We start from the raw sequence: 27,880 nt of genomic DNA, 5'->3' as shown, positions 1-27,880 counted from the left end.
CACAGGAAGTAGAAAATAGTACTAATATTACATTTTACATTTTTTGAATTGCTTCAAACTTTTACTGAATTAATCAGAAAAATAAAGAGTGCAAAATGAAAGTAACCCTAGCTTGTAATGGACATTCTTCACATAAGGGGACCCATCACTTTGATGACCTGTAATGGTAGCTGTTCTCTTCTTTCTGTTTTGTCTCCGAATTTGTGTTTTCCCAAACAGTGCTCTTTGCTTCTTTTTTGTTTTACCAGACTGCGAGTCTCCTGACTTGGAAATCATAAACAGAAAAAGAAGTAAGAAACCAAGATACATTTATGCTTTATTTTCATGGACATTTACTAAGTGTTACTATGTGTAAAGCACTGTCTTAGATACAAAGATGGCCGGAGAGTGAGATTATTTATTTCTTCCCCACGGTAAGGTGGGCTTCTTGGGATCACATTCTCTTTGAAGGCAGTGGGATATAAAAAATAGAATAGACACATCTGCGTTCAAATACTAGCTTCTCCATTAAATGTGGTATCAGGCAAATTCCCCAGGTTTCTTCTAGCTTTCTTATATAAATGAGGATAGTCATGCTTACTAGTAAAATGGCTGCTGAGTGCCCAAATGCCCTATCACTACACTCATAAATGCTCAGTAAAGGAAAATAATGTTTTTATAATGATGACACAAGCAAGTAAAATAGAGTGATAGTAAAGGAGCAGTGGACTGCAAATTCTAATTAGAAGAATATAGATTATGAAAGTAGTTCTAGACAAAACATACAGACGGCCAACTGACACATGAAAAGATGTTCAACATCACTTATCAGGGAAATGCAAATCAAAACTACAATAAAATAACACCTCACACCTGTCAGAATGGCTAAAATCAACGCAGGAAACAGGTATTGGCAAGTATATGGAGAAAGGGGAACCCTCTTACATTGTTGGGAATGCAAAGTGGTGCAGCTACTCTGGAAAAGAGTATGGAGATTCCTCAAAAAGTTAAAAATAGAACTACCCTACAATCCAGGAATCCCACTACTGGGTATTTACCCAAAGAATACAAAATACTAGTTCAAAAGGATACACGCACACTTATGTTTATAGTAGCATTATCTACAATAGCCAAATTACGGAAACAGCCAAGTGTCCATCTTTGAAAGAAGATATGGTACACACACACACACACACACATGCACGCACACAGGAATACTATTCAGCCATAAAAAGGAATGAAATCTTGCCATTTGCAGTGACACAGATGCAGTTAGAGAGTATTATGCTAAGCAAAATAAGTCAAAGAAAGACAAATCCTATATGATTTTACTCGTGGAATTTAAGAAACAAACAAGCAAAGGAAAAAATAAGAGAGAGACAAATTAAGAAACAGACTCTTTATTATACAAGAGAACAAACTAATGGTTACCAGAGGGGAAGAAATTGGGGTCATGGTTAAATAGGTAATGGGGATTAAGGAGCACACTTGTGATGAGCACTGGATGATGTATGGAAACCCCTGAAACTAACATTACACTGTATGTTAACTAACTGGAATTTATATAAAAACTTGCAAAAAGAAACAGAGTAGATTTAGAGACTTATTAGGCATATAAGACAATATAAGGTAAAAAGGGTCTAGATGGAGATGATTAGAACCCACCCAGGCATGTATCTTTGGTTTTTTCTCCCTGTGGTGTGTCTTTAAAAAGTAATTAAAGGGGCACCTGGGTGGCTCAGTCGGTTGAGCATCAGACTTTGACTTAGGTCATGATCTCACAATCATGGGTTTGAGCCTCACGTCGGGCTCTGTGCTGACAGCTCAGAGCCTGGAGCCTTGCTCTGGATTCTGTGTCTCCCTCTCTCTCTGCCCCTCCCCTACTCGCACTCTGTCTCTCTCTCTCTCTCTCTCAAAACAAACAATCATTTTTAAAAAGCAGTAATTAAAGTTCAAAGACAAGCATAAAGCTTGTCATTTGGAAGGTTATGGGGTTAGATAGTAACAGTATTCCCACAGTGTGGTATGTGAACCACCTGCATCAAAATCTGGGGCTCGTGTTGGTGTCAGGGCTTTACCCAGACGTACTGAGCCAGAATCTCTGAAGGTGAGGTCCATGAATAACATTTCTCAAAAGCTTCCAAGTAATCCTCACGTACACCAGTTTTGGATCCAGTGGGGTAGATGACAACTTTTAAGATTCCATTGATAGCTAATTCTTGCTATGGTACAACAGACAGAACATGAGCTTTGAAGTAAGAGAGATTCCCGGAAGATCATAAATGCTCAACGTTTAAGCCAGAAAAATAAAAATCCACGAAGAAAAACAAATACCATATGATCTCACTTGCATGTGGAATCTTAACAACAACAACAAAAACTGATCTTAGATACAGAGACTAGATTTCTGGCTGCTGGTGGGGGTGGGGTTTGGAGGATGGATGAAGAGGGTCAAAAGATACAGACCTGCAGTTATATAACAAAAATGTCATGGGGATGTAATGTACAGTATGGTAACTATGGTGAATAAAACTATTACATATTTCAAAATTGCTAAAAATAAATCTTAAAAGTTCTCATCACAAGAAAAAAAAAACTTGATAGCTATGTGTGGTGATGGATGCTAACTAAACTTATTGTGGGGATCATCTCACAATACAGTTGACCCTTGAACAACACAGATTTGAACTGTGTGGCTCCACTTATATGCAGATTTTTTCCCATAAATACAATACTGCAAATGTATTTTCATTATGATTTTTCCTTTTTTCTATTTTACCTTATTGTAAGAATATAGTATATAATACATGTATAAAATATGTGTTAATCAATTGTTTATGTTATCAGTACAGCTTCCGGTCAACAGTAGGCTATTAATAGTTAAGTTTTGGGGGAGTCAAAAGTTATACATGGAATTTCAATTATGGTGGGTAGTGCTCCTAACCCCAACATTGTTCAAGGATCAACTGTATACACAAATATCTAATCCCTTTTTTTTTTAAGTAATCTCTCCCTCCAATGTGGGACTCAAACTAATGGCCCTGAGATCAAGAATTGCATACTCTGCTGACTGACTGAGCCAGCCAAGTGCCACCATAAATATCTAATCATTATGTTGTACACCTGAAGTTAATAATATTGTGGTATTTATACCTTGATTTAAAAAAAAAAAATAGAGAAAGAGGAAAAGAAGTATAAAATGTGCAGTAAATGAAAAATATAGAATAAAAGGGTAGAAATAAGTGTTATTTTGGAATGAATTATAATAAATACACATTAATTAAATTGACAAAACACTGCATGTTAACTACAACTGGAGTTAAAGTTTAAAAAAATTAAATTGACCAATTAAAAAACAGACTCAGATTGGGTTAAAAAGCAAGACCCATTAATAAGTTGTCTAAAAGAGAAATTTAAAAGACACAGAAAGTTTGAAAGTAGAAGGTGGAAAAAATTACAAACTAAAAGAAAAAAGGGGAAGATTCTTAATATGTGACAATATAGAATATAGGGCAAAAAAACATAAGGGACAAAGAAAGATGGTGTATGCTGATTAAAGGAATAGAGCAACAAGCTATAATCATAAAAAACATGTATGCACCTAACAATACAACCTCAAAATATACAAAGAAACAACTTAAAATTTTTTCCAGGAGGAAAAATGTCCATGAATAAATCAAGTTATAGTTAAAAGATTTTAACCACATCTTTCAGAAATTGATAGATCAAGCAGACATAAACACTGAAATTTTGAATAATTTAGTTAATAAGCTCAAGCTATGAGGTATATATAGAACTCAGCACCCGAGGAATAGTTTAAAAATAACTTTAAGATTGAGCTATGTGAAGATGTCCATAGTCGACAATTTTTGGCCTATAAAAGTGGTAGTTTCATATTATTCAACATATACCTAATAGGTTGCTGAGGGGATTAAATTAGCTAATATGTATAAAACAATAAGCACAATGTCTAACTTAGTCTCCTTTGGTCTTTAGTCTACTAAGAGAATACTTGCCTCAATTATTGGTTATCATAAATTAATTCAGTAAAACCCTACTGTAATTGGTAAGTGAGATCCAAAGAATTTGGCAATGTGAAATTGTAGGATCAGTTTTTTTGTAAGGTTAACAGCAAAATGGCCAGTGTGGAGCCAGCAGGTGAGGAATTCTGGGAGTCCAAGCTGCCATATCTAAATTTGGCCAGACAAAGCTGTGATTTGGTGCCACCTGGTGGTGGTGGTTGTCTCCAATTTAAATATTGTTGGGGACAATTCTGAGTCCAGAAGCAGCAGGACAGCATCAGTAATTCCAGAAATGTCCCTGTTAGTTGGTCAGATTCGGAGATTTACCTAGAATACTAAGGACCAGAGACTCACTCTTCACCCATCTCTTTTACTAAAACAAGTTTACATGCCTTTTCTTCACCTTCATGACTTTGGCCTCTACTCCGAGACCCCTAGCATAGAACTTTAGCCCCACCCCTGACTCTTCCTGTCCTGTTGTCAAACCAAGGCTAGGCAGGGAATGGGAGCCAGTTGCCAATTCTGCATTATATCTAAAATTATATTTTCGATGAGTGCATCATGGGGTTTTACTGTGTTTATGAAGGATCCCCTGAATGCTTACAATGTAGTAGCACCATATATATATATATATATATATATATATATATATATATATATATATATATTTTTTTTTTTTTTTTTTTTTTTTTTTTTTTTTTTTTTTTTTTTACAGCCTCTGATTACTGCAAGTGTTTCTGGTTGGCTATAAAAAGCCTCTATTAGGTTGAGACATGAAATTCGGACAGGAAAAAAAAAGGAAGACATGAAAAGGGGGAAATTTTCATCTGAAGAATGTTAACCCTATTATATGAATGTCATGAAAATTTAAATTTACAGTTGCCTTTTGTGGATGATCTGTAACCCAACAGGCTGAGAACTTCTTAGTTTGGTTATTTCTTTGTTAAATATCTTGGTTTGGGGGACAGCTTTTCCTTCCTTACATAAACATGTGGCCCTGCTCCAGTATTTTAGGTATGCTCCCTGAACACACCAAGAGAGCTGCTCGGAATCTGAGTGGAGGTGCAAGACTGTAAAAGGGGTAGCAACCGGTTATTGGTTACATTTGTTTCTGTCCCCATCACTCTTCCTGGCATCCTTCCACTTGTGAGTTACAGCTGGGTCGCTTAAATGGAGTCAGAGATAGGCAGTCCGAGAGACCCACACTGCCCAGAGCAGTAGAGCTAGCTGTTTGAGATCAGGCTCCTCTTGGCTTGTGGTTGTCAAGAGGTCACGTTTGTCTTTGATGACATTGTCAAGCACCAAGCTGAGAGTCAAGAACTTCGGAAGATTTGGGGCACACACCAGCAAAGGCCTTAATCTGCCCACTACCTATTGTTCTGAACTTACCTCGTATTTCTGCCTGCCCTCTAACTTCAGGGCTCTCTGTTTTTCATTCAAAGGGGCTATTTATAGTTTTCCAAATATGGCCTGCAGCTTCCTGCCCAGCTGCTGCCCACAGTTTTGTCTGCTCAAAATGCCCTTCACCCAGCCTTTGTGGGTGAGAATCCTGCTCAGCCTTCCTGCAGCCTCCCAGGACAGCCCCTTCCTTCACGGAAGCTTCCTGAACCAGCTCTTCACTCGTGCCTCCTCTGGGCCTCCCCACTGCTGCCGCCTTCTGCCTTTTATTACAGTTCTTAGGGTTCACGGTTGATTTGTTGGGTAGACTGAAATCTCTGTGGGGACAGGGACTTTATGTATCCATTTTTTTTTTTAAGATTTTATTTTTAAGTAATCTCTACACCCAACATGGGGCTTGAACCCACAACCCCAAGATCAAAAGTTGCACGTTCACCCGACTGAGCCAGCCAGGCACTCCTACTTACCCATTTTTTTAATTTCCCAAAGGACTCAAAGCTTTGCAGTTGTAGGTGTTCAATAAATATTTGTTTAATTGTGAAAGCTTTTGTCACATTAAAACCAGTCAGGCCATCTTCCAAAGAGTTCTCACCTTCTTCTGCCAACCACATGGGTGTGCAACCCTAATTTAGGTACTAAATGGCCTCCCCCACCTCTCTCTACAATTGATATCAGCCAAATTCTGTCCCTGCAAAAATTCTCTGGGAATGTAGCCATGGGGAAAACACATTCACTTACTCCAGCCTAGACTAGAGATCCCTTTGGCAATGAAATAATTTACTTACTTACCTAATGTCAAGGCTGAATAAATGCAGTTTCCGCAAGTACAAAGTTTACTTACTCAAAGCTGGGATTGCAGCAAGCATCTTACAAAGAATTCGCATGGCTACAGAAGCTGTACCTTTTGTGCCTAGTGTTATTAAATCATTGGATGTCAACTTGGATGTAACATATTTTATTAGAGATACCATTTGAAAACTTCAGGATCTCCAGAAAGAGATTCAGGAAATACCAAATGGTTGAATCTTAGAGAATCACAACATAGGTGCTCTATCTGTCCCAAAACTTATTATGAGTTTCTCCCTGCCACCTATGGCACTTATTTCTACTGATGCTAATACTTTTCTTTTAAAAAAATGATTTGAATTTTTTTTTAAGTTTATTGTGAGACAAAGAAAAAGCACTAGTGGGAGAGGGGCACAGAGGAAAAAAGAGAGAATCCCAAGCATGCTCAGCACTGTTAATGCAGAGCCCAATGTGGGGCTCAAACTCACACACCATGAGATCATGGCCTGAGCTGAAGTTGGACATTTAAACAACTGAGCCACCCAGGTGCCCCAGCTGTTTTGAATTTTATTGAAGAAAGGTAACCTCAAAACTTCTCCAATTTCTTTTTTTTTTTAATGTTCGTTTATTTATTTTGAGAGAGAGTGTATAAAAGGGGGAAGGGCAGGGGCGCCTGGGTGGCTCAGTCGGTTAAGCGTCCGACTTCAGCTCAGGTCACGATCTCATGGTCCGTGAGTTCGAGCCCCGTGTCGGGCTCTGGGCTGATGGCTCAGAGCCTGGAGCCTGCTTCCGATTCTGTGTCTCCCTCTCTCTCTCTGCCTCTCCCCTGTTCATGCTCTGTCTCTCTCTGTCTCAAAAATAAATAAACGTTAAAAAAAAAAAAATTAAAAAAAAAGGGGAAGGGCAGAGAGAGAGATTGAGGATCTGTGCTGTCAGTACAGAGCCTGATGCAGAGCTCAAACCCGCGAACTGTAAGATCATGACCTGAGCCAAAGTTGGACTCTCAACCGTCTGAGCCACCCAGGCACCCCAAGCCTGTCTAATTTCTAATAAGACATTCAGAGGGAAGCAGGTAATGTAGATTATTGGATTTCTCTGGTACCTTTTCCATTAAATTCACACATGCCAGTTCCAAAGGGCAATTATTCTTCTTTGCTCCATGCTGATTATATAGGTCAGGAGGGTAATAAGGTAGTTTATGTGAAGGATTTCCATCGGGTGTATTTCTAATATTCTTGCCCTACTCCTGACCACTCAAATCAGTATCACTGTGAGACCAGCATCTCTCATCTTCTCCCACCACTGAAGAAAATGATGAAACAAAGGTGATTTGAGTCTGAACTTTCTGCTCCCAAATTTATCATCTTCCCAGAGAACAAGGGTTGTATTGCTTTAGTCTTTTAAATCAGTAATGGCTCAGTAATAATGTTAGTCCTTTAAGCCAATGACGACTCAGTACTAACTAGAATCATGTGTTTACTATTAACTCAATGGAGGGCGCCTGGGTGGCTCGGTCAGTTGAGCGTCCCACTTCAGCTCAGGCCATGGTCTCATGGCTCGTGAGTTTGAGCACCACATCAGGGTCTGTGCTGACAGCTCAGGGCCTGGAGCCTGTTTTGGATTCTGTGTCTCCCTCTCTCTCTGTCCCTACCCCACTTGCATTCTGTCTCTCAAAAATAAATAAATGTTGAAAAAAAATTAATTCAATGGATAAACCTTCAAGGTATTGTTTTTTTTTATAATTAAAAATTTTTTTTTAAGTTTATTTATTTTTGACAGAGATAGAGTGTGAGCATGAGCTGGGGAGGGGCAGAGACAGAGGCACAGAATCTGAAGCAAGCTCCAGGCTCCGAGCTGTCAGCACAGAGTCTGACGTGGGGCTCAAACTTGGGAATGGCGAGATCATGACCTGGGCCGAAGTGGGACGCTTAACCAACTGAGCCACCCAGCTGCCCCTATCATGTATTTTTTCAAACACCTTATTATTGAATTCAGAAATTGCCCATGGAAGAATCAGGAAAACAAGGTACTATACTGATAAAAATAAATGTTACATTATAATATATTATTAAGAATACACCATGTTAGACACTTATATTTTACTGTGAAAAATGGAATCTGATTAATTGGCTGAATTGGGATTTCCTTCTTAAAAGATTTTCCTAGTGCTTCCCTAGAATCCATGGACAGAAATTCTGAAGTTGCTTTATAGATAACCTCAAATCAAATTTGTTCGGCAAGATAATGTTTTTGAGATATTAATCTATATTTTTATTCTCCTGGTATTTCCCTCTTTCTCTTCCCTGCCTCCAAGCAGAAATTCCTGTCTGGGTTTATTGTCTTGGTGAAGGCACGAGATGGAGCAGAAAGCAGAAATCACCCTCCAGCTTTTGCTTCTAAAATCTTAAGCCCCAACAAGGAGAAGATTCGAGCCATAGGCAAAATGTCTTAAGCAGAAGCAGGAGGGTCCTGAACAGGGCGGTGGGGAGGGGCAGAGCTGGCACGTGAGCTTTCCAGCAAGCTGTCTGGGAGGCAGGCCTGTCCCTTGAGAAGATGTGGACATGGGCCATGGCCACAAACTAAAGGCCTGTGGGCTAGATCTGACTTTGGCCGCGTGAATTTCAGTCATTCACATTAACAATCTGGGCCATTTCACATAAGATTCCAGGTTCAGGTTTCTCATAAGTAATTGGCAGATTTGGCTACACTGGATTCAGTCTCTCATGGCATCAAATGGCTGCCTGCCTTAGATAAGGAATGAACGCTCTAGGTTGTCAGAGTCCCCACCAGTCCTTTCCTTATCCCTACTCCAAGGGTTGCTCATCATAACGCTTTGCACTGCTGTGTTCCAGACAATAGAGGATGTTCCTCTTTACCCAAGATTTTTTTCCATAAATGGAGAAACAAAAGATAGAATAAAGAGAGCTCACGGCGTTGAAAGAAACAGGGGAGCTAGTGCACTTCTTGGTAGAGGCGAAGATGTGCTTCTGTGTTGATAGGCAGTTCACCGGCTTCACTCATGAATTCCCCTTGCTGCTTCCTGTAGGCATTTGCATCACGTATCCCTGTTCTAGGCAGCCTTGCAGAGAGATGACCATGTCCCTGGTTGGACATGACAGAGCCACTGCCTGCAGGGCATGGTGAGCAGAATGATGGATGGCTTGGCAAGAACCGAAGTGGGCAAATGCCTGGAGGGCAGAGGTCCTTGGATGCCGGCTGAGGGTGGGGACGACTCCAAAAGGATGGGGCTTAAAATAGAAAGTAAATTATAAACATAGCTATTTCAAACACACAAATGTATGGGCTGAGATTTGCATGCAATACCTTTATTACCTCACGGGCTTGGTTATTTAGCTCAGGGCTCTGGTGGCACCAGGGTGCACACGTGATAGAGGCTGCCGGAAGCTGGCTTGGAGATAGCAGGACGCCTTGTTCTTTTCCTTGTGGATGGGAGGAGAATGAGCATCAGAATCGTGGTTTGGGGACCATCACATGTTTTAAAATTGTATGGTGGTGTCTCTTTCCCTTTCTGTGTGGAGTTTGGATTTGAAATGGGGTTCTATAGTGTCTTCCAGACAGCATTCAGGCTGGTCATGCGAACCTCTGTGTTTTTGCTGCTAAACTCGAAATGTGTTTTTCAAAACCCCAACTGTTATGTGCCTGGGCTAGTTACCTCAACAGTTCACTTACCTCATTTATGACCAATAAAAATAACCGCTGTCTTTGATTGAGGTAACTTCAGGGCTACACGTAACCGCCTTGTTTATAACCACCCTGTACGGTGGGGTTGCCCCGTGCCATGAATAAGGAAACGGAAGCTAAAATCGTAAGCAAGCTTCCAAAATCTCACACTTAGAACATGTTGGAATCTGGATTCAAATCCGGGTCTGTCTGACTTTATAAGCTCTGCACTCTACAGCCAGCAAGTGCAACAGCATTTATTACCACTTGCTATTTCCAGGGCAATAATCGGACCGGAGGGATGGAAATATGAATGCAATGGCCAAGTCTCCAAGGAACAGCAAAATTAAATTAGGCGCATTTTTTAGAAATAAAAGGGAAGGCACGTTCCTACAGTGACAGAGGCTTTGCAAGAATGCTTGGACTTGGGCTGTAGCAGAGGAAGCCACCTTGTCAGCAGACCATTCACTCTGGGACCCAGTACTTCTGGGATGCTAGGACTGAGACCAGGTAAGCATGCTACTCTTTTCCCCACCTTTTATGAGTTGAACAGTACCCCACAAAAGATATTGAAATCCTTACCTTCGATATCTGCGAATGTGACCATACTTGGAAGTAGGGTCTTTGCAGATGATCAAGTTGAGGTGAGGCCATTAGGATGACTCTAATCCAATATGACTGGTGTCCTTATAGAAAGGAGAACTTTGGACACAGAGGAAGACACATACAGAGGGAAGACAATATGAAGACATAGGGAGAATGCCATCTAGAAGCCAAGGAAAACCTAAGGCTGTCAGAAACTGGGAGAAAGGCCTGGAACAGATGTTTGCTCATAACCCTCAGAAAGAACCAACCTGGCTGACACCTTGATTTTGGACTTCTTGATTCCAGAATTGTGGGATAATACATTTCTGATGTTCTAAGCCGCCCACTTTGTTACAGCAGCCATAGGAAAGAAAAACACCACCCAAACCTGTATTTTTTATTTTATTTGTTTTTTAATGTTTATTTTTAAGAGAGAGAGAGTGAGGCAGAGAGAGAAGGAGACAGAACCTGAAGCAGGCTCCAGGCTCTGTGCTGTCAGCACAGAGCCCAAGGTGGGCTCGAACCCACGAGCCGTGAGATCATGACCTGAGCCAAAGTCAGACACCTAACTGACTGAGCTACCCAGGCACCCTGTAAACCTGTATACTTTTTAAAAGAGAAGATTCAGTTGTGTGGCTTTGTCATCATCCGCTTCAGAGACCTTCTACTGAGCAGATCTGGGATCAAGCCAGGAAGGCTTGGCATTGTCCACATGCAGCCTTGAACCCACTTTTGGAGCCTCAGCCCCTAGTCCAGTCAGCTGGAACGTCCAGTGCCGCTGTGTCAGAGTCACAGCGGGGAAGAGCCACTTGAGATACTTATTGCAGAAGGTAACAGGAGGTATGACACACATTCTGAAATGTCACGGAGTCCAGTACAAGAGTATCATGGAAGACACGAATAACAGTACAGTCAAGTAATACCAGTTAGGGGGCACCTGGATGGCTCAGTCGGTTAGGCGTCCGACTTCTGCTCAGGTCACAATCTCGTGGTTCGTGAGTTCGAGCCCCGCACTGGGCTCTGCACTGCTGGTGTAGAGCCTGCTTGGGATTCTCTCCCCCCACCCCCACCCCCACTCTCTCTGCCCCCCTCCCCACTTGTGTGCTCTCTATCTCTCAAAATAAATAAATAAACTTTAAAAAGTAAAAGCAATACCAGTTAGGCTGAGATAAGGTCTGTCTGCCAAAGAGGTTTAAGTGGGAGCATAGACCTGGGTGTCACTACCTCTGGTGGCGAAGGAGGTGGTGAAAACACAACAGAGAAGGTTTTGAAGGGAGAACAGGCGCTGGGAAGGGGACTATAAAAGCCTCAAAAGAGGAGGCAGAAATGCCCAGCCTGAGCAGGAAAGGAGTGCTTCCACACTCCTATGTGTCTTAGCGTGGACTGGAATTTTCTGAAAGAAAAAGATTAAATTCTATTCTGGTCAGCATTGTTTTTGTTTTGAACACTGAACTGGGAAATAAGTAGACTTAACCGGGCAACAGCAGAAAAACTAGTATTTAGCATATAATGCAGGTCATGCCAATTGCTAGTTATGCATCTGGAGCCTGGCACAGTGCCTGGCACATAGTAGGCCTGCAAGAACTCTCTGTTAAATGAAAGAACGAGTTACAAACCATGCAGTCTCTCTGGACTTTATCTTTTTTCGTCTATTTAAAAATGGGATGGATTGGTATGAGGAGGTGATATACCTGTCCCATCTCTCTCAGATCTGTGATCAAAGGTAAACAGGGTGACAAAATGTGAAAACACTTTTGTTATGGGCTACATGCTTATGTCTCTCACAAATCCATACGTTGAGGTTGAGCCCTAATCCCCAGTGTAACAGTATTTGGAGATGGGGCCTTTGGGAGGTAATGAGGGTTAGATGAGGTCATAAGGGAGGGGCCCTCAGGATGGGATCAGTGCCCTCATAAGAAGAGATCCCTAGGAGGTTTGCGCCTTTTCTATCCGCCTTGTGAGGACACAGCAGGGAGGTGGCTGCCTGCAAATCAGGAAGACCGCTCTTACCAGAACCGACCATGCTGGTGTCCCGATCTCAGACTTCCAATCTCCAGAACTGTGAGAAAGCAAATTTCTGTTTTTTAAGCCCCCTAGTGTCTGGTATTTTGTTATGGTGGCCTGAGCTGACTAAGACAACAATGGAAGGCACTTTATGGCTGTGGTATTATTCCAGAATTGGGGTGCTGGGTGGATGGAGCAGATAGGGGGTGTGGGCATGGGGGTGGGGTTCTGGCTTGTGGCCCAGATCCTACCACAAATTAGCTGCTTGCCTCTGGGCTCTTCCTTTATAACAACCAGCATGGGTGGTACAGGGACAGTTCCAGGAGGCACCATTCATGGAGACTAGGACCCATTTTGCCTCTAAGGTTTGACTCGATCTCAGCAAACATTTGTTGAGCATCGACTGTGTCTCAGGCACAGAGCCAGGTATTTGGAGACAGTGTTTGAATTGAACATGGTCTTGCCCTCCAGGAGTTTATGGAAAGGTAATTCCAGTTTCCTGTGAGCAGGTTCTGTGTGTTAGCGCAGGCTGCCCTAACAAGACATCATAGACATGGGAGCTTAAACCACGGACATTTATCTTTCCCAATTCTGGATGCCAGCAGTCCAGATCAGGGTGCAGCAGCATTGGTTTGTCCTAAGGCCCCTCCCCTTGGCCTGCAGATTGCCACCTTCTCTTTGTGTCCCCATACAGCCTTTTCTCTGTGCATCGCTGGTGACTCGCCCTCTTCTTTCAAGAATAGCAGTCAATGGACTGAGGCCCACCTCGTTTAACATTAATCACCTCTTTAGAGATTCTATCTCTAAATACAGTCACTTTCTGGGGTACACTGGGGGTTAGGACTTCAACACATGGATTTGGGGTGGGGCGGAGCGGTTAGGGTTGAGTTCCTAACAGCCTCTGTGACAGAGAAAGAAAAGGTGCCGTGGAAGTCAGTACAGAGCAGGGGCCTTTAGCCCAGACTTGGAATCCAGGAGGCCTCTCTAGGAGATCTACTCTGCATAAGACTGAAGGTTGAGGCTGGAGGCAGGGGCTGCTGTTCTGAATAAATGCAGCTGGTGAAACACAAACCTTGTATATTTCACTCTTTGGTGACCTCTGACTTAAAATTTTTTTTTAATGTTTATTTTTTAGGAAGAGAGAGAGAGAGCGTGAGAGGGGGAGGAGCAGAGAGAGAGAGGGAGACACAGAATCAGAAGCAGGCTCCAGGCCTGATGTGGGGCTCGAACTCAAGAGCTGTAAGATCCTGACCTGAGCTGAAGTCGAATGCTTAACTGACTGAGCCACCCAGGCGCCCCTGACCTCTCTGACTTTTTAAAAATCTCTTTGGCTTTTAGTAGGAATAACAAAGAGGAACCCGAAACTGTAGTTCCAGAGGCCAGTGGACCTTGGGCAAGCCACCTTTCCTTTTTGCCTCAGCTTCTCTATTGGTAGAATCAAGCAGTCAACATTGGTTATTTCTCAGACCTTAATGTGCCATGATTCAAGGGAAATCCTTAGATGTATTCAGTTACTTCTCTAAAATACTGGGTTGACAATTCAGAGGCTTAGGGAAACGGAGCCATGGGTTCTATAGCCAAATGCTGTATTTACTTTTGGAGCATTGTTATTATGATCTCTTTTTTCATAAGAACACGTGGATGAAGGGGAGCCCGGTGACAGGAGTACATCCAGACTTTCACACCAGCTCTGCAGGACTCACAGATACTCCAGGGTGACTTTTGCTCTGTAGGCCATGGTGACGACTCAGGTTTTAGTCTGTGGGAGGGAGAAAGAGCTACAAAAGCAATAGATGCTCAATAACGGGGGAAAAAATAAAATCCAACATGACACAAAGGTATCATGTGAAAAAGTAAACATCCCTCTCCTCCCTACCATCCTCTACCTCAGGGGAAACCACTGTTACCCCTGTGTCTTCCAGGTCTTTTCTATTTACGCTGAAATATATGTACGTGTTTTTCTTTTTCTTACAAAAATTGGATTACGTTATGTTATGTAGTAGGGGCACAGGGGTACAAGAGCACTTGGCTCCAGGGGGTCCCAAACAGACCAGGTCCGGCCACTCGCCGCTGACAAAATTCAAAGGCAGAGAAACTAGCAGTGGTGAAACAAGAGGAATTTATTTCTGTGAGGCCAACGCCGGTTAGACAGTGGACTGCATCCCAAAGACTGTCTCCAACGTGCTGAAAATACTTCCAGGTTTACAGAAGGAAAATGTGGGGCAAAGTGTGCGGGTACTGTAGGCAGGAAGTGAAGGTCAAATCGACCATTGTCCTGGAGCAATCACGGGTGGGGTCTTGTAGGCTCAGGGCAGCCCTTATTGCTTCAGGCGATCATTTCAGTTCTCATCCGGGGATGCTTTGCCCTCAGGGTCTGCTACCTGAGCCGGAGACAAACTGGGAAGAACCCAGCTGGAAAGTCTTCCGTCAAAATGGAGGCAGCCGAAGTCCTCTTTCAAATAGATCTCTAATTTTCTTCTACTCAATAAATATGGCAAAGACATTCTTCTGTACCCATAAGAAAGAGTACTTTTCCTCTTTCTAAAGCCTACAGAGTATGCCATAGCATGTGTCATTCATTTAGCAACTTTTCAAATTCTCTCCCATTTTCTTGCTGACATGAATGATCCTGCAATGAACATCCTTGTAAATGTAGCTTTGGTTGAGTGTTTCCCCAGGGAAAGTAGAATCACTGGATCTCGAGTTCATTTCTATGAGGTGTTTCATTGTACAGAAAATATTTTAGGTCAAATAAGAACAACAACAACAAAAAAAGCGTGTGTGTATACCATTTCATTTAAAGAATCTTTTGACCCACAGCATAAAATAATTTCTTAAAACTTGGCTGGTTACTAGAGTAGTATGTCTCCTTTTTCTTCTTTTTTTAATGGGTTCTGATTGGCTGGGAAACCAGCCTCGCCTAGTTCCTTGCTTCCTGCCTGTTGCTGCATCTGTCTGATCAGTGTGGGGACTCTTGACTGCAGGCCCTTGGGCAGCCCTCTGGGCGTGGGGGCCCTGGTGGCTGCAACGCCTCCAGCCAGCACTCTGGGCTGAGAATGAGCTATAGTTCGGATTGGCATTTGTTTTCTCAAGGGCTTGAAACCGAGAGTGGGATCGCAGCAATTTTCACTCTCCCTAACATTTCTTCTCGCAGAATCCTATTGTGCAAGCCAGATATTCAACTAAAATCAGATACTAATGGCTGTGTTGGGTCCTTAAAATCTCAAGCCGCTATAAATTATTAAATAGTTCTTCAACACCGAAGGAGAACTACCCGGCACAAATTCTCTGCAGCTTTTTCATTCAAAACTTATTTTTTACCTCCACATTGGGTCATTTACTGGTTCCGGATTCCACTAAAAGTAGTCCCCCTCCCCCCAACATCCCTTCCCCTCCCCACCCTGCCCCCGGAATACAAGGGGTTAAACTTAACTCCCCAAGCTTAATTTCCCAAACAAAAGCCAGTTTTGCAAGTTATTTTTCAAGGTGTGTCTTTCCATAAGTTCTATTTAATAAAGTTAATACATGTTCCTGCTTCCTTTCTTTTTTTCCTTTTTTGTTGTCAGTATTCACGGAATCTGGATCTGTCAGCCACTTCTGTTTGAAGTTGAAGAATTGGCAAAATTATACATCCAGCAGGCAAGAAATAAAGTGGAAATGTCTCACAAGTAACAGTGAAATCTGTTGCGTTGTTTTAAGACTTAACTACTGAGGGGGGAAAAAAAAAGCCCTACTAAATATTGTCTTGGCAACTATAAATATATTTTAGCGATGATAAAAACCTTTAGAATAACAGTTCAAAGATATCTGAAACCTAATGCCTGTCTGTCTGCCACTCTTAATTATATATATTTACATTGTATATATATCCCATTCTTCATTAAAAGCTGTGCAATTTTCCATTTGAGTTTTTATAGTTAGTGCTTTATGTGAATCCTTTATATGGCTAACTAGTCCATTCCCCCCTGCTGCATTTTACTCAGGTAAAATTGGAAATGAGTTCATTAGATCAATTGCAACAGCTTTCATTTGAAATCTTGAGAAATGCATTTCTAATTAAGAAATTTCCAATCAAGCAGAAAGCTAAAACTCAGGGTTCCCCCCCCCCAGGTCTTTATACACATCCCTATGAACCATGAACAGTCTCCCACTGATTTCTTAGGGTTGTGTTAGGCAGGTATTGTATTATTTATCCTCATTCCTCTACCCATCTTACTCCATGTTTATTCACATTTTTTTCCAGAAGGCATTACTTTTATCCAGTAGCACTTTCAGACATCATTTTTTCCCCAGACCTATTATTTCTTAAAGGCTCCAAAGTACATTTGAGATACAACTATTCCAATGCAGTGGTTGTTTTCAGCTTTATGTACTATTTTCCCTTACTCCTTATTAAACAAAACAAAAAGAACCTATAAAACCATTTGAAGGTAGGTAATTTCCTAGATAGCAATGATTTCCATTTCTGTTAATAATTTGGAATGGACAGCTTACTTTGTTAAATAGATTGATCCAGTTATGCAAATTAAGATGCATGACTTACAATAATACTCAAGGTCACTTTGTCCTTCCCTAAGAGATGTTTTAAAAAGCTCAGGTAAGCATGCTGCTTGTCTTAGATGCTATTTATTAATAAAATTATATTTGACAAAATCTCTGGTTTCAAATATAACCAAAAATGTTGGTTTCTATTATTTCATTTCTATGGTTTTATTGAATTTCTCTTTAAATACCTGAATTGTTACTGTGAAGGGCTGGCTAGGATATAGATTTTCACAATACATATTTCATCTAGTCCCCTTTGTAAAAATATAACAAGGTCATTTTACGTTTTTAAACCACTTCTGTAAAGTGGTTTAAAAATGCAAAGTGAGCTTAAATGCTACTCTTAACTCTTCCTAACTCTTCTACTGGGAAATCCTAGAAAACTGAACTAATGAAATGCAATTTATACTCTTTAAATTCTAATTATAACTGTCACATTAAATTGAAGGTGAAACCAAAACTGCTGTATCTCTTAAGTGAGTCAAGCGATGTACTGTATCATACGTGTTATTTAATGTGTGAGTGTAAAAGTCAAGTTCCCGGCAGAAATCGAGGTGCCTCCATTCGGTCTTCTGGGAATGTATAAATTAACCATTCTGCCCCAAGCGGTCCTCCTCCCTTCCTCCCTCCGCCCTATTTTAAATGTAGATAGGGCGTCTCAAGTCTTTTGAATTTGAAGGGCTGCTATCTCGGCCCCATTCTTTTCATCATCCTGTTTTGAATGACACTGAGCACGTATGGATTCTTTTATAAAAGCACCCCCTGGATGCAGGGCTCAGTTCTCCCGGAGGCTTGCTAATTTTGCATAGCAATTAGTACTGACTTCTCAAAATGGGCTATCCAAATACAGCTCCAGAATGTTCCACGTAGTTCCTCAAAGGTCTTGGATAACCCTGTGCCTTTAGATTTCAAATCCGAAGGGAAGGAACTTGCATAATTACTAAATTCCCAACTGGAGTGGTCCGGAGGAGGATACGGTAATCCAAAACTATACGTTAATTCAAACCCTCCCGGCGACTGGCCAGCAAGGAGCCAGCATATGCCTTCTTTTAAAATCTATTCTACCTATTCACTGACCGCGCAGGGCTGGGCCACATGGTCCTCTCTTGCAGCCAGTCAGCTGTGAGCAGCAGATGGGATCATTTGCATTTTTCTTTTTATATTTACTCCGACCGGCAAATTAAAGGATTAAAAAAAAAAAAAACTACATTCTCATCGTTTGCCTAAAATATAGTCGTGGTTTAACTGTTGGATTGGGCTTCCCTGACCCTCACGCCACACCCCTTCAAGTCGCTAAGACTTAAGAAAATACTCTAGGGGTAGGCTTCGTATTAATCAACTTGGAATCTACAGTCCGGGAGTCAGGAGGAGAAAGAATCCGCCCTTATTGAATTGGTGACTCGTGTTTTTCTATTTTAAGCGCCCGGCGCAGATATCCCGTGGCTTGTGGGTCTGCGAGCGCGCGCACTTCTGAAATCTCTCGCTCCGTAGCCTCAAACCTCAAAACTTCGGGTTACAAATAGAAGGCAGATTTTCAGCACAGGCTTACAACAGAGGGCGGCCACCCTGCTGGGGGAGTGGCCAGAGCCAGCGTTTCCCAGCGCCCGAGTCGCTCTCCCGCGCCCCGCCTGACTCCATGCCGGCTCCGCGGGGCCTCGGGGGCCACCCGGGTCCCGGCGCCCCGAGGTCTTTGTGCGGATCGCGGCGCGGGAACACCCGCCCAGGGGACCAGGGCCACGATCGGGATGCCAAAAACTCGGGAGACGCGGGCGCCAAGGGAGGAGACGACCCGCAGAGTCGCCGTCCCGCAGAGGAAAAAAAAAAAAAAAAAAGTCGAAAAAGAGGCTTTTCAGGTCAAACTCCTCGGGTTTGAGCAACCACGTTTTAGAGCAATGACTCGCGGGGGGAGAACACACGGTGTGCAGGGGACATTGTTAGGCAGCGCTGCCCGGGCGCGCCGTGGGTTTCTCAGCCGCCGCCCCCACCGCGGGCCGCCGGCGCGGGCCCACGTGGAGCGGCGCGGCGCTGGACGAGCGCGCAGGGCCGCCCGGGTCCCCGGAGTGCGCGCCCCAGCTCCCCGCCGCGGCCGTTCACGCCCGAGCGCCGCCGCCGGTCCCGCGTGTGCCCCGCTGAGGGGGAGGGGCGGGCCAGGGGTGGGGGCGGAGGGGTTGTGGTTCCACTGCAGCGGGGGCTCCTGTGTCCTTGTGCGGAAATGACACACGGAGTCCCGTCACGTCACGCGAGAGCGCAGCGCACGGACACACACAAAGAGAGGGGAAAATACACGGCGCCCTCCCGCCGCCCCCAGCAACTCCCCGGGCCGCCCCGGCCAGGCCCTCCGCGCGCGGCCCCCGCTCTCCGGCCCCGCGCTCCCCCACCCCCCCACGTGGCGCCCAAACTCGGCGCGGGCCCGCTCTGCAAAGTACAGAACTCGCGTCCCAGGTAAGTGCGGGGCGGATCAAGCCGGCCGCGCGGTGGCGGCCCCGGGGCAGACGGACGGGCGAGTGGCTGCAACATCCATGCCGGGGTGGGGGCGGGAGCAGGGGAGGGGACGCGAAGGGGGGCTGCCCCGAGCGCGCCCGCCGGGAGGAGCGCCCACCCCCGCGCAGGGCCGAGTCGCCGGAGCGGGCGCCCGGCGCCCACGGGCTCGCCGCGCCCATTGTGCCGCGCGCCCCTTTGTGCCCGCTCGGAACGCGGCGGCTCCATGGCGTTCCGGGGAGCACGCGCGCCGCCCGGGGGCGGGGGGGGGGGACGCGGAGTGGAACGGTCCGCGCCGCCGCCGCCCGCCCCACTCGCGCCGTGCGCGGGCCCCGCACCCCCGCCTGGCGCCGGGATGGAGCGGCCGGGGCTGCCGGAAGGCTCGGCGGAGCCCGCGGTGGGCTCGGCGCTCGCGCTCGGCCGGGCTTCGGCGGGGCACGGCTTGGCGTGTAGAAGGGGGTGTCAGAGCAGGAGCAGGGGGCGGGGACTGGAGGGTGATGCGGAGCGGGGAGCTGGAGGCCGGAGGAGCCGCCGTTCGGAGGGACGCTGCCTCCGGAGTCTGCAAAAGGAGCAAGGCAGGCAGGCAGGCAGGCAGGCAGGCCGGCGGCGGCGGCGGCGGCGGCGGCGGCGGCCGGGAGCGGACGGGGACGGGCCCCGCCGCCAGGGGGCGCGGCGCTCCCTCCCCGGCCGTCCACGGCGCGGTTCGCGGTTCCCGCTGCCCGGGAGCTGGAGGCGGGCCCGGCGCCCTGGGTGTGCACCCGGTCTGGCGCGAGGCCTTCCCGGTCAGCCGCGGACCTGGAGCCCAGGGCGCCCGTTGCTCCTCGTGATCGCCCGCCCCCTTTCCCTTTTTATTGTAAACGTGATTTCCCACGCATACTTTGCCCTCCCCTATCGGTGAGCTGTGCTGCAGTGCTTGTGATGGCCTTGTGTGCCGCGACATACCGTTTTTTACAAGGTGTTTTTACAGGGGTGAAAGAGTTTGCTCAGGTGGCACGTCTGGAAGAATTTTACACGCGAAGGATAACCAGCCTAGGGTGCACGGAATAGGGCTAAGCGCTTCAGAGTTGGTAATGTTCAACTTCACTTTCTTAAAGTGACTTTTGAATGTTTACCGTGCCTGAAAGCTGCGGCTGCAGGAAACTGAGGCAAGGAAGTTAGCTCTCTGGCTTGTTCGGTCTAGGAGAGAGGGATGGAGGAGATTCTTTTGTTATCTGCACTCCCAATCCCCTCAGTTTTTGTTTGTTTTGTTTCATCATCCGTCCCTAGTTAATGGTTTCGTATCACCGTACAGAACTCTGGCAGCTTCTCTCACCCTTCCTGCTGAGATGTGTGCAAGATCTTGTATCTTCTTGACACTTTTTCCTCCCCAGCCACCAACCTAGTGTCTGATAACGTAGTAGGTGCTCAGTAAATATTTGCTAAATGAATGGAGACCCTCTTGGATTCCAGAAGAAAGGTGGGGTTAGTGCAGCCTGTTTCTACCAGTGGGGGAGCTGGTGTATGTGGGGCCCTTGAAATGAAATTCACGGATAAAACCAGAGCCTTTAACGTCTGTCATGTAAAAACTCCACCACTGAATGTGAGTTTTACTAGAGACACTCATCCCTTTGCTGAAGTAATTTAACAGACAAGTTTTATGTCCTTCCTTTCCCCCACCACACACAGAGCACTAGAGCAAAGAAGATAGACCAGTTATGACTAGTACACAAGGTGATCATCCCAATAACCTATTTAGGGTGCCACTTTTATTCACTTATTCATGCTATCCCTTTTGGTCACTTCTAGGTTCCTGAGCACGCCTTATATGAGCAAAGGAATTGCAGAATGTATAATAATTAGGAATTAGAATCAATGCTGACATAGGTTTGATTAGGTGAAAATGTAATCTGAAAGATGTCCCACCTGTCACTTTTTAGAGCTGACTGAAAAGCCCCTGAAACAGTGAAGAAGGAAACAATAAGCTTTTATGAATTGAATTGACACCATGATGAAAACTCTGGGGATGTGTCTTTTAAATACCTCAAATTTTGTAATGTAGAAACACGTGAAGATTGCTAGCCAACCAGCAAAAATAACTTGGTGTCAGTGTATGGGAGGTTGGGGTTTAGCATTTTTTTCCTGGCACCCAATTGTGATAACAGGTGGTGAATTATGGTTGCCACCCTTGTTATTCATTGTGTCCATTATTGGCTCAGGTAAGTTTGGGGGATTCATTCGTAGAATTAATCTTCTGGTTCATGGGACTTTTCTGTATCAGCCCCCTTAGTGGTGGTTACAGGGATGTATACATATGTGCTATCTTTCATGGAACTGCACACCCTTCCCCCCCCCCAGAGAGTAAATTACTGTACGCCAATTTTTTAAAATAAAATTTAAAGGGGGCGCCTGGGTGGCTCGGTTGGTTGAGCATCTGACTTCAGCTCAGGTCATAACATCAAGGTTCATGAGTGAGTTCGAACCCCGTACTGGCCTCTCTGCTGACAGCGCTGAGCCCTCTTGGTATCCTCTGTCTCCCTCTCTCTCTGCCCCTCCCCTGCTCGTGCTGTCTTTCCCTCTCAATAATAAATAAACATTAAGATAAAATAAAAAATTTTAAAGTCACACACACACACACACACACACACACACACACACACACACACAACACACATGCCCCCAAATTGGGTATTTTATGTGCTTTGTGAGTGTCAGCTTGCTTGTGCTATTTCTTTCCCCTTCCAGATTGGACAGTTGCTCTTCTTCCCCTTCTGATGCTCCAGTATCTCTTGCAACATTATTTCAGCTCAGAGCACTTGTGGTTTCTGGAACTTAGCTGCCACACATGACGGGCAAACGCCAAGCTAAGAGCGCTCCATGCTGGCATCAGGCCTTCAGTGTGTCAAACGGGAGAGGTGCTATTTCACTTGGAGGGTGGTAAATGCCTGGCATGTTAGTCACTGAATGATCAGAGCTTTTACAAACTATTGTTTTAGAGCTGAGTTTTTCTCAGCAGCTCACCATTTTCAATCCAACTTGAAATACATGTATTAAAAGTCAGTTGTCTACTTAGGTTGTCTCTTCTCACCTCATTTTCAGTTCTCAGTGGCCAGTGAAACAGTTGCATCAGGATCTATAAGGACATTGATTGCTCAATTTGAATAAATTACTTACTGGTCTTTTTTTCTTTCTTTCTTTTTTTTTTTTTGATTTTTTTCTTTTTTCTTTTTTTAAATAATTTATTGTCAAGTTAGCTAACATACAGCATATACTGTGTACTCTTGGCTTCGGGAGTAGATTCCTGTGATTCATCACTTAACATACAACACCCAGTGCTCATCCCAACAAGTGCCCTCCTAATGCCCATCTCCCACTTTCTCCCACCCCTCCAACTCCCCACCCCCATTAACCCTCAATTTGTTCTCTATATTTAAGATTTTTTTATGGTTTCCCTCTCTGTGTAACTTATTTTTCCTTCCCTTCCCCTATGGCTTTTTGTTTAAGTTTCTCAAATTCCACAAATGAGTGAAAATACATGATCTCTTTTTCTGACCGACATATTTCACTTAGCATAATGCCCTCCAGTTCCATCCATGTTGTCACAAATGGCAAGATTTCATTCTTTTTCACTGCCGAATAGTATTCCTGTGTGTGTGTGTGTGTGTGTGTGTGTGTGTGTACACATCTTCTTTATCCATTTATCAGTTGATGGACATTTGGGCTCTTTCCATGATTTGGCTATTGTTAATAGCGCTGCTATAAACTTCGGGGTACATGTGCCCCTCTGAATCAGCACTCCTGTATCCTTTGGATAAATTCCTACTAGGGCTATTGCTGGGTGGTAGGGTAGTTCTATTTTTAGTTTTGTGAGGCACCTCCACACTGTTCTCCAGAGTGGCTGCATCAGTTTGCATTTATTTCTTTAACCTCTACACTCAGTGCGGGGCTCAAACTCACAACCCCAAGATCAGGAGTCACATGCTCTTCCAACTGAGTCAGCCAAGGGCCCCTGGTCTTATAGGCAAGGGGCTGTTGGTTTGAGCATGGAGCCTCTGAATGGAAGGATGGAGGCTTGGGGGAGGAGGGGTATTTACACAAGACTGCCCCAACTCTAATTAGCTCATGTGGTCACAAGACAATGCACTTGAAAAAGTGGGAAGTACAGAGGAAGCTCAGCTTATGCCTCCTAGGAAAATTAGTCACCATTGTCCAGTCAGTCACATGGGTGACTGCTGGGATGTGCTGGCCCTCTTTTCCTCCTTGAGCCCCAGCTTCTGGGTGCCAGGGTTAAAGTTAGAAGTCTGGCACCTCTTACTATCTACTCCTGAAATCATTGTTGCACTATATGCTAACTAACTTGGATGTAAATTAAAAAATAAATCAAAAAAGAAAAAGAAGTCTGGCGCGTCTTACTACTGATGTCCAAGGAGGTAGCCCTTCTTGGCCTCATGAAGGGCTTAATTATAATGGCTTAGCTGAGGAAGACATCACATTTAGTCACATTCAGACAAGACCGTGTCTGAAGGGTAAGACCCCAAATCGCAGGCAGGCAGGGTCAGGAGGTTGTGCCTCTGAGCTTTGCAGGAAGATGCCGTCGTACTCTGAATAAGGAAGGCAGCAACAGTTACAGCTTTAGAAGACTCCGGGTGGCGGCGGGAATTGCCCTGGTTTTTGTGAGGACTGGTATTTTTCAAACTGCATTTGCAGATGTGTCTAAAAATAAAAACAAATTGCAAACATGTCCTGCAAGTCCCCTGGGCAGGATGCCACTGCCAGGAGGGCCGGGTTCTGAGAGCCCCGAGACTCCCAGCCGTTCCTGTAAACCCAGAGCCCCGAGCCCCGCAAGAGCATATGGCATGGGAACATTCTTCTAGTCCTTAGGGAGAGCAATTTATTTGATTTTATCCCCTTCCAGTTGTTTCTTTCATTTAAAAGAAAAGTAGAAAAGTTACTAAAACTTTTAAAAGCTTTAAACCATATTACTTAATTTTGCCGTTTTAAAGAAAATTCACTATTAAAATGCACTTTGAAAATCTTTTTTTTTAAGGGCTCTGCAACAGTTAACACTAAGTGCTGTGTGCCAGTCACGCTCTCCTTTGTCATTTTCACGGAAACTCTTGAGGTGGGGGTAGTGTGTGCAGCCCCATTTTACAGAAGAACCAACCGAGGTTGGGTGAGCAACTTGCCCGCGTCACAAGCTGGACGTAGGTGGGGCCAGGGTTTCCACCTGATTCTTCCTGACCCTAAACTTCGATAGGGAATTCCCATTTTCTCGAGATCAGCGGCGCGAGTCCCTCTGGTGGTCCAGGGGCCCAGCTGGCCAGTTGACTTGCTCTGCAGCAGAGCCCAGCCTACAGAGGGAAAGGGAGAAAGGAAAGCGTGGCCTGGTCATGTCCCACTCGGTCCCGGCTCTTCTTGAAAGGCTGGAATGAGACCATCGCCCCCGAGTCCACCTCCGTCCCTTCCCTCTTCATGCTCCCTGTGATACCCCCCACCCCAAGTGAGGCTCAGACTGCCACCCTCCCTGCAAAATAAGAGGGCTCTTGTGGGGACTGCGTGGGTTAGCATGGAAAACAGACCGTGCAGCTGGAATGTTAGCTGCTGTCCTCCTTTACCGTGCTCAGTTTTTAAAATCCACGCGACAGATATCACGAAGCCAGATCAGTTGTGAAAAGGATGAAGTGAGGTTCGGTTGGGTCTCAAGCTTTTTAAATCCTGAGTACGTTTTATTAATAGCACCCTTAGAATGGCCCGGGTGTTTTTTCTCTGCTTTAGCCTTCGAATGCAGCAGCACCACACACGGGTTCCAATCGCATTGCTCTCCTGGGGCTCACATTCCCTAGCAGCCCTTCCTGTGGTGAGGGCTTGCCTCACTTTACATCTGAAAACATGACTTGGGAGGATCTGCCCCCCCTGAGTGGCCTGAGGTCAGGGCTGCAGGCCCCCCCCCCCCCCCCCCCTTCTAGGATCAGCAGCTCAGCCCCCTCAGCCCAGGGGCCAACACCAAGTTCAGTGGACGTTTCCGATTTAGCTGGGCCAGAATCCTGAGTCAGCTGGCTGGGATTTGAACCTCGAGGTTTCAGGAAGCCCAAGTACTTCCCATTTCGAGGCCTGCTGCTGGTCCTGGTGTGAGTCCTGGCCAGCCACAAGCCCTTGGCACCTTGGATTAGCCACGAGCTGCTCTCGCAAGGGGCCTGGGCTGGTTGCTTTCTCAAGGAGCACTGGTTCTGTGGAAAGAACTGGATGGAGAGGACCCCTGGCCACTCCTAGCCCCCCGCGGAGAAGCACTGGAGAATGTTGTCCTTTGGACCCCTGTGGGACATTGAGGGAGGAGACCCAGGACCCTGTGAAGGCAGTGGGCTTTGGCAAGGAATGGCCACCCCAGCTGACCCCTGCTGTCCTTTCTGTGGTCTTGCATTCAGCTCTCAGCAAGAATTCCCCAAGTCAGGTTCTGTGTGACTCTTTATTACCCACTTCAACCAGTCACCACACCACACCTTCCTTTTTCTGTGGTTCAGCCATTCCTCAGCTCTGCAGACCTCCTGACCTTCCCTCTCCCAGCTCCTCCTGCTGCTTCACCCTGGGGCCAGGCCCTCAGAGCAGGCCTCTGCTCGCCTAGTTTGGGCCAATTTTGAGGATTCAGGGAAGGAGGGCCCCAGAGCACGTCAGAACATCTCCTGTGGTGCTTAGACACCAGAGAGCCTTGTAGAAAAGACCACATTTTTTCTTTGTTTTAAAAATTAAATTAAAAAAAATTTTTTTAACATTTATTTATTATTGAGGGACAGAGAGACACAGAGCATGAGCAGGGGAGGGGCACAGAGAGAGGGAGACACAAAATCCGAAGCAGGCTCCAGGCTCCAAGTTATCAGCACAAAGCCTGTTGCAGGGCTCAAACTCACAAACTGTGAGATCATGACCTGAGCCGAAGTCAGATGCTTAACCTGCTGAGCCACCCAGGCGCCCCAATTTAATTTTTTTAAAGAGAGGGAGAGTCTTAAGCAGACTCCACACAGCGCAGAGCCTGACCCTGGGATCAAGACCTGAACCGAAATCAAGAGTTGGACACTCGGGGCGCCTGGGTGGCTCAGTCGGTTGGGCGGCCGACTTCGGCTCAGGTCATGATCTTGCGGTCCGTGAGTTCTAGCCCCGCGTCGGGCTCTGTGCTGACGGCTCGGAGCCTGGAGCCTGCTTCATATTCTGTGTCTCCCTCTCTCTGACCCTCCCCTGTTCGTGTGCTGTCTCTCCCTGTCTCAAAAATAAATAAATGTTAAAAAAAAAAAAAAAAAAGAGTTGGACACTCAACAGTCTGAGCCACCCAGGTGCCCTGAAAGGACTACATTTTAACAGTTGTCATCCAGAGTATAGGAACCCAGCAAGTTAGGCCCCTGCCTGGTGAATTGCTGAGCTGCTGGCCAGTCCATTCATTTCTCCAGCCAGCCACGAACTCTCCAGTGACCTGGCCTTTGAGCCCTGATCCAGAAGACTTGCTCTGGCTTTTTGAGTTTTGTCTTGTTTTATTTTTTCCTCCCATGAAATTTGCCTTATTTTGAAAAATCTTTCAAGTATCAGGCAAATGCGTTGTTAGAGCCTGTAATGTATCCACCAGGAGATGACATTTCCTTACGGTTCAAAACTGATCTCCTTTCCTTCTCATTCACACCCAGGTTTATGAGCTAACAGTTTTTTCTCATCTCTCTCTCTCCCCACACTGATATACCTTCAGCGGCAGTAACTCAGAGGCAGTTATGAAATGAAAGGTCTTTACTGGTTTGTCAGTTGTATATTGATTCTTAAACTATCGACATTTTAAATGTTTAAAAGTTAAATGATTTGATTGTACATAATTAGCGTGTTGCTGTTTGTGGGCCTAGGTTAGAATATGGCGTGGCTATATTCTATATTCATATTGTAATACTTCTTTTTTTTTCCCGTTTTTAAACATTTCTTTTTTATTTTCAAAGAATTCCATGTCCGCTGTAGAATATTTGGAAAGTAGAAGGAAATATTCGGGGGGAAAAAAAAATCATCCATAATCTCCTAATTGGAGGTAATTAACATTGTGGCATATTTCCTTCCAGCTGCTTTATGGCATTTTTTTAATTATACTGTTGACATCTCCCCAGTGAACTTTGAAGTATGTTGTTATTGACTGGGTAGCCCTGTAATGAACAATTGATTTTGAATCTTTACACATAATTTAATGCTCGGCTCTTCCTGTCAGTAGAGGTTTTGGATCCATGTGTTGAGAAAAATGTGTCGAAGTTCACTTCCTAACGTTGTCTCATGGAAATAACAATAGTGATCAAAGGGGATCTCAGTGCAGGTCACATTCAGTTTGTTGTCTCTCCCATTTTGTCAGCATGTTTTAGTGGAATTTATCAGTAAATAATAACAGCTAAGGGCTGTGGAGGGCTTCTGCACCG

At 45.0% G+C, this 27,880-nt stretch overlaps 2 protein-coding genes across 2 annotated transcripts in view; both read left to right on the top strand.

Annotated features, from left to right (window-relative positions):
• PDSS2 (decaprenyl diphosphate synthase subunit 2) overlaps window positions 1-10,837 on the top strand; it is a 285,557-nt gene extending 274,720 nt beyond the window's left edge. The window contains exon 8 of the mRNA XM_060616310.3: window positions 10,147-10,837. Coding sequence (XP_060472293.1) covers window positions 10,147-10,179 — 33 coding nt within the window. The 3' untranslated portion in view covers window positions 10,180-10,837. The remainder of the gene's footprint in view (window positions 1-10,146) is intronic.
• Window positions 10,838-18,929: 8,092 nt separating this feature from the next.
• Window positions 18,930-27,880, top strand: part of BEND3 (BEN domain containing 3) — a 33,603-nt gene continuing 24,652 nt past the window's right edge. Inside the window, exon 1 of the mRNA XM_060616299.3 lies at window positions 18,930-19,442. The gene's annotated coding sequence lies outside the window, so the exon portion shown is untranslated. The remainder of the gene's footprint in view (window positions 19,443-27,880) is intronic.

Source organism: Panthera onca, chromosome B2, assembly GCF_046562875.1.
Source record: "Panthera onca isolate mPanOnc1 chromosome B2, mPanOnc1 haplotype 2, whole genome shotgun sequence".
Taxonomy (NCBI): domain Eukaryota; kingdom Metazoa; phylum Chordata; class Mammalia; order Carnivora; family Felidae; genus Panthera; species Panthera onca.
This window is presented reverse-complemented; position numbering and strand designations above follow the sequence as displayed.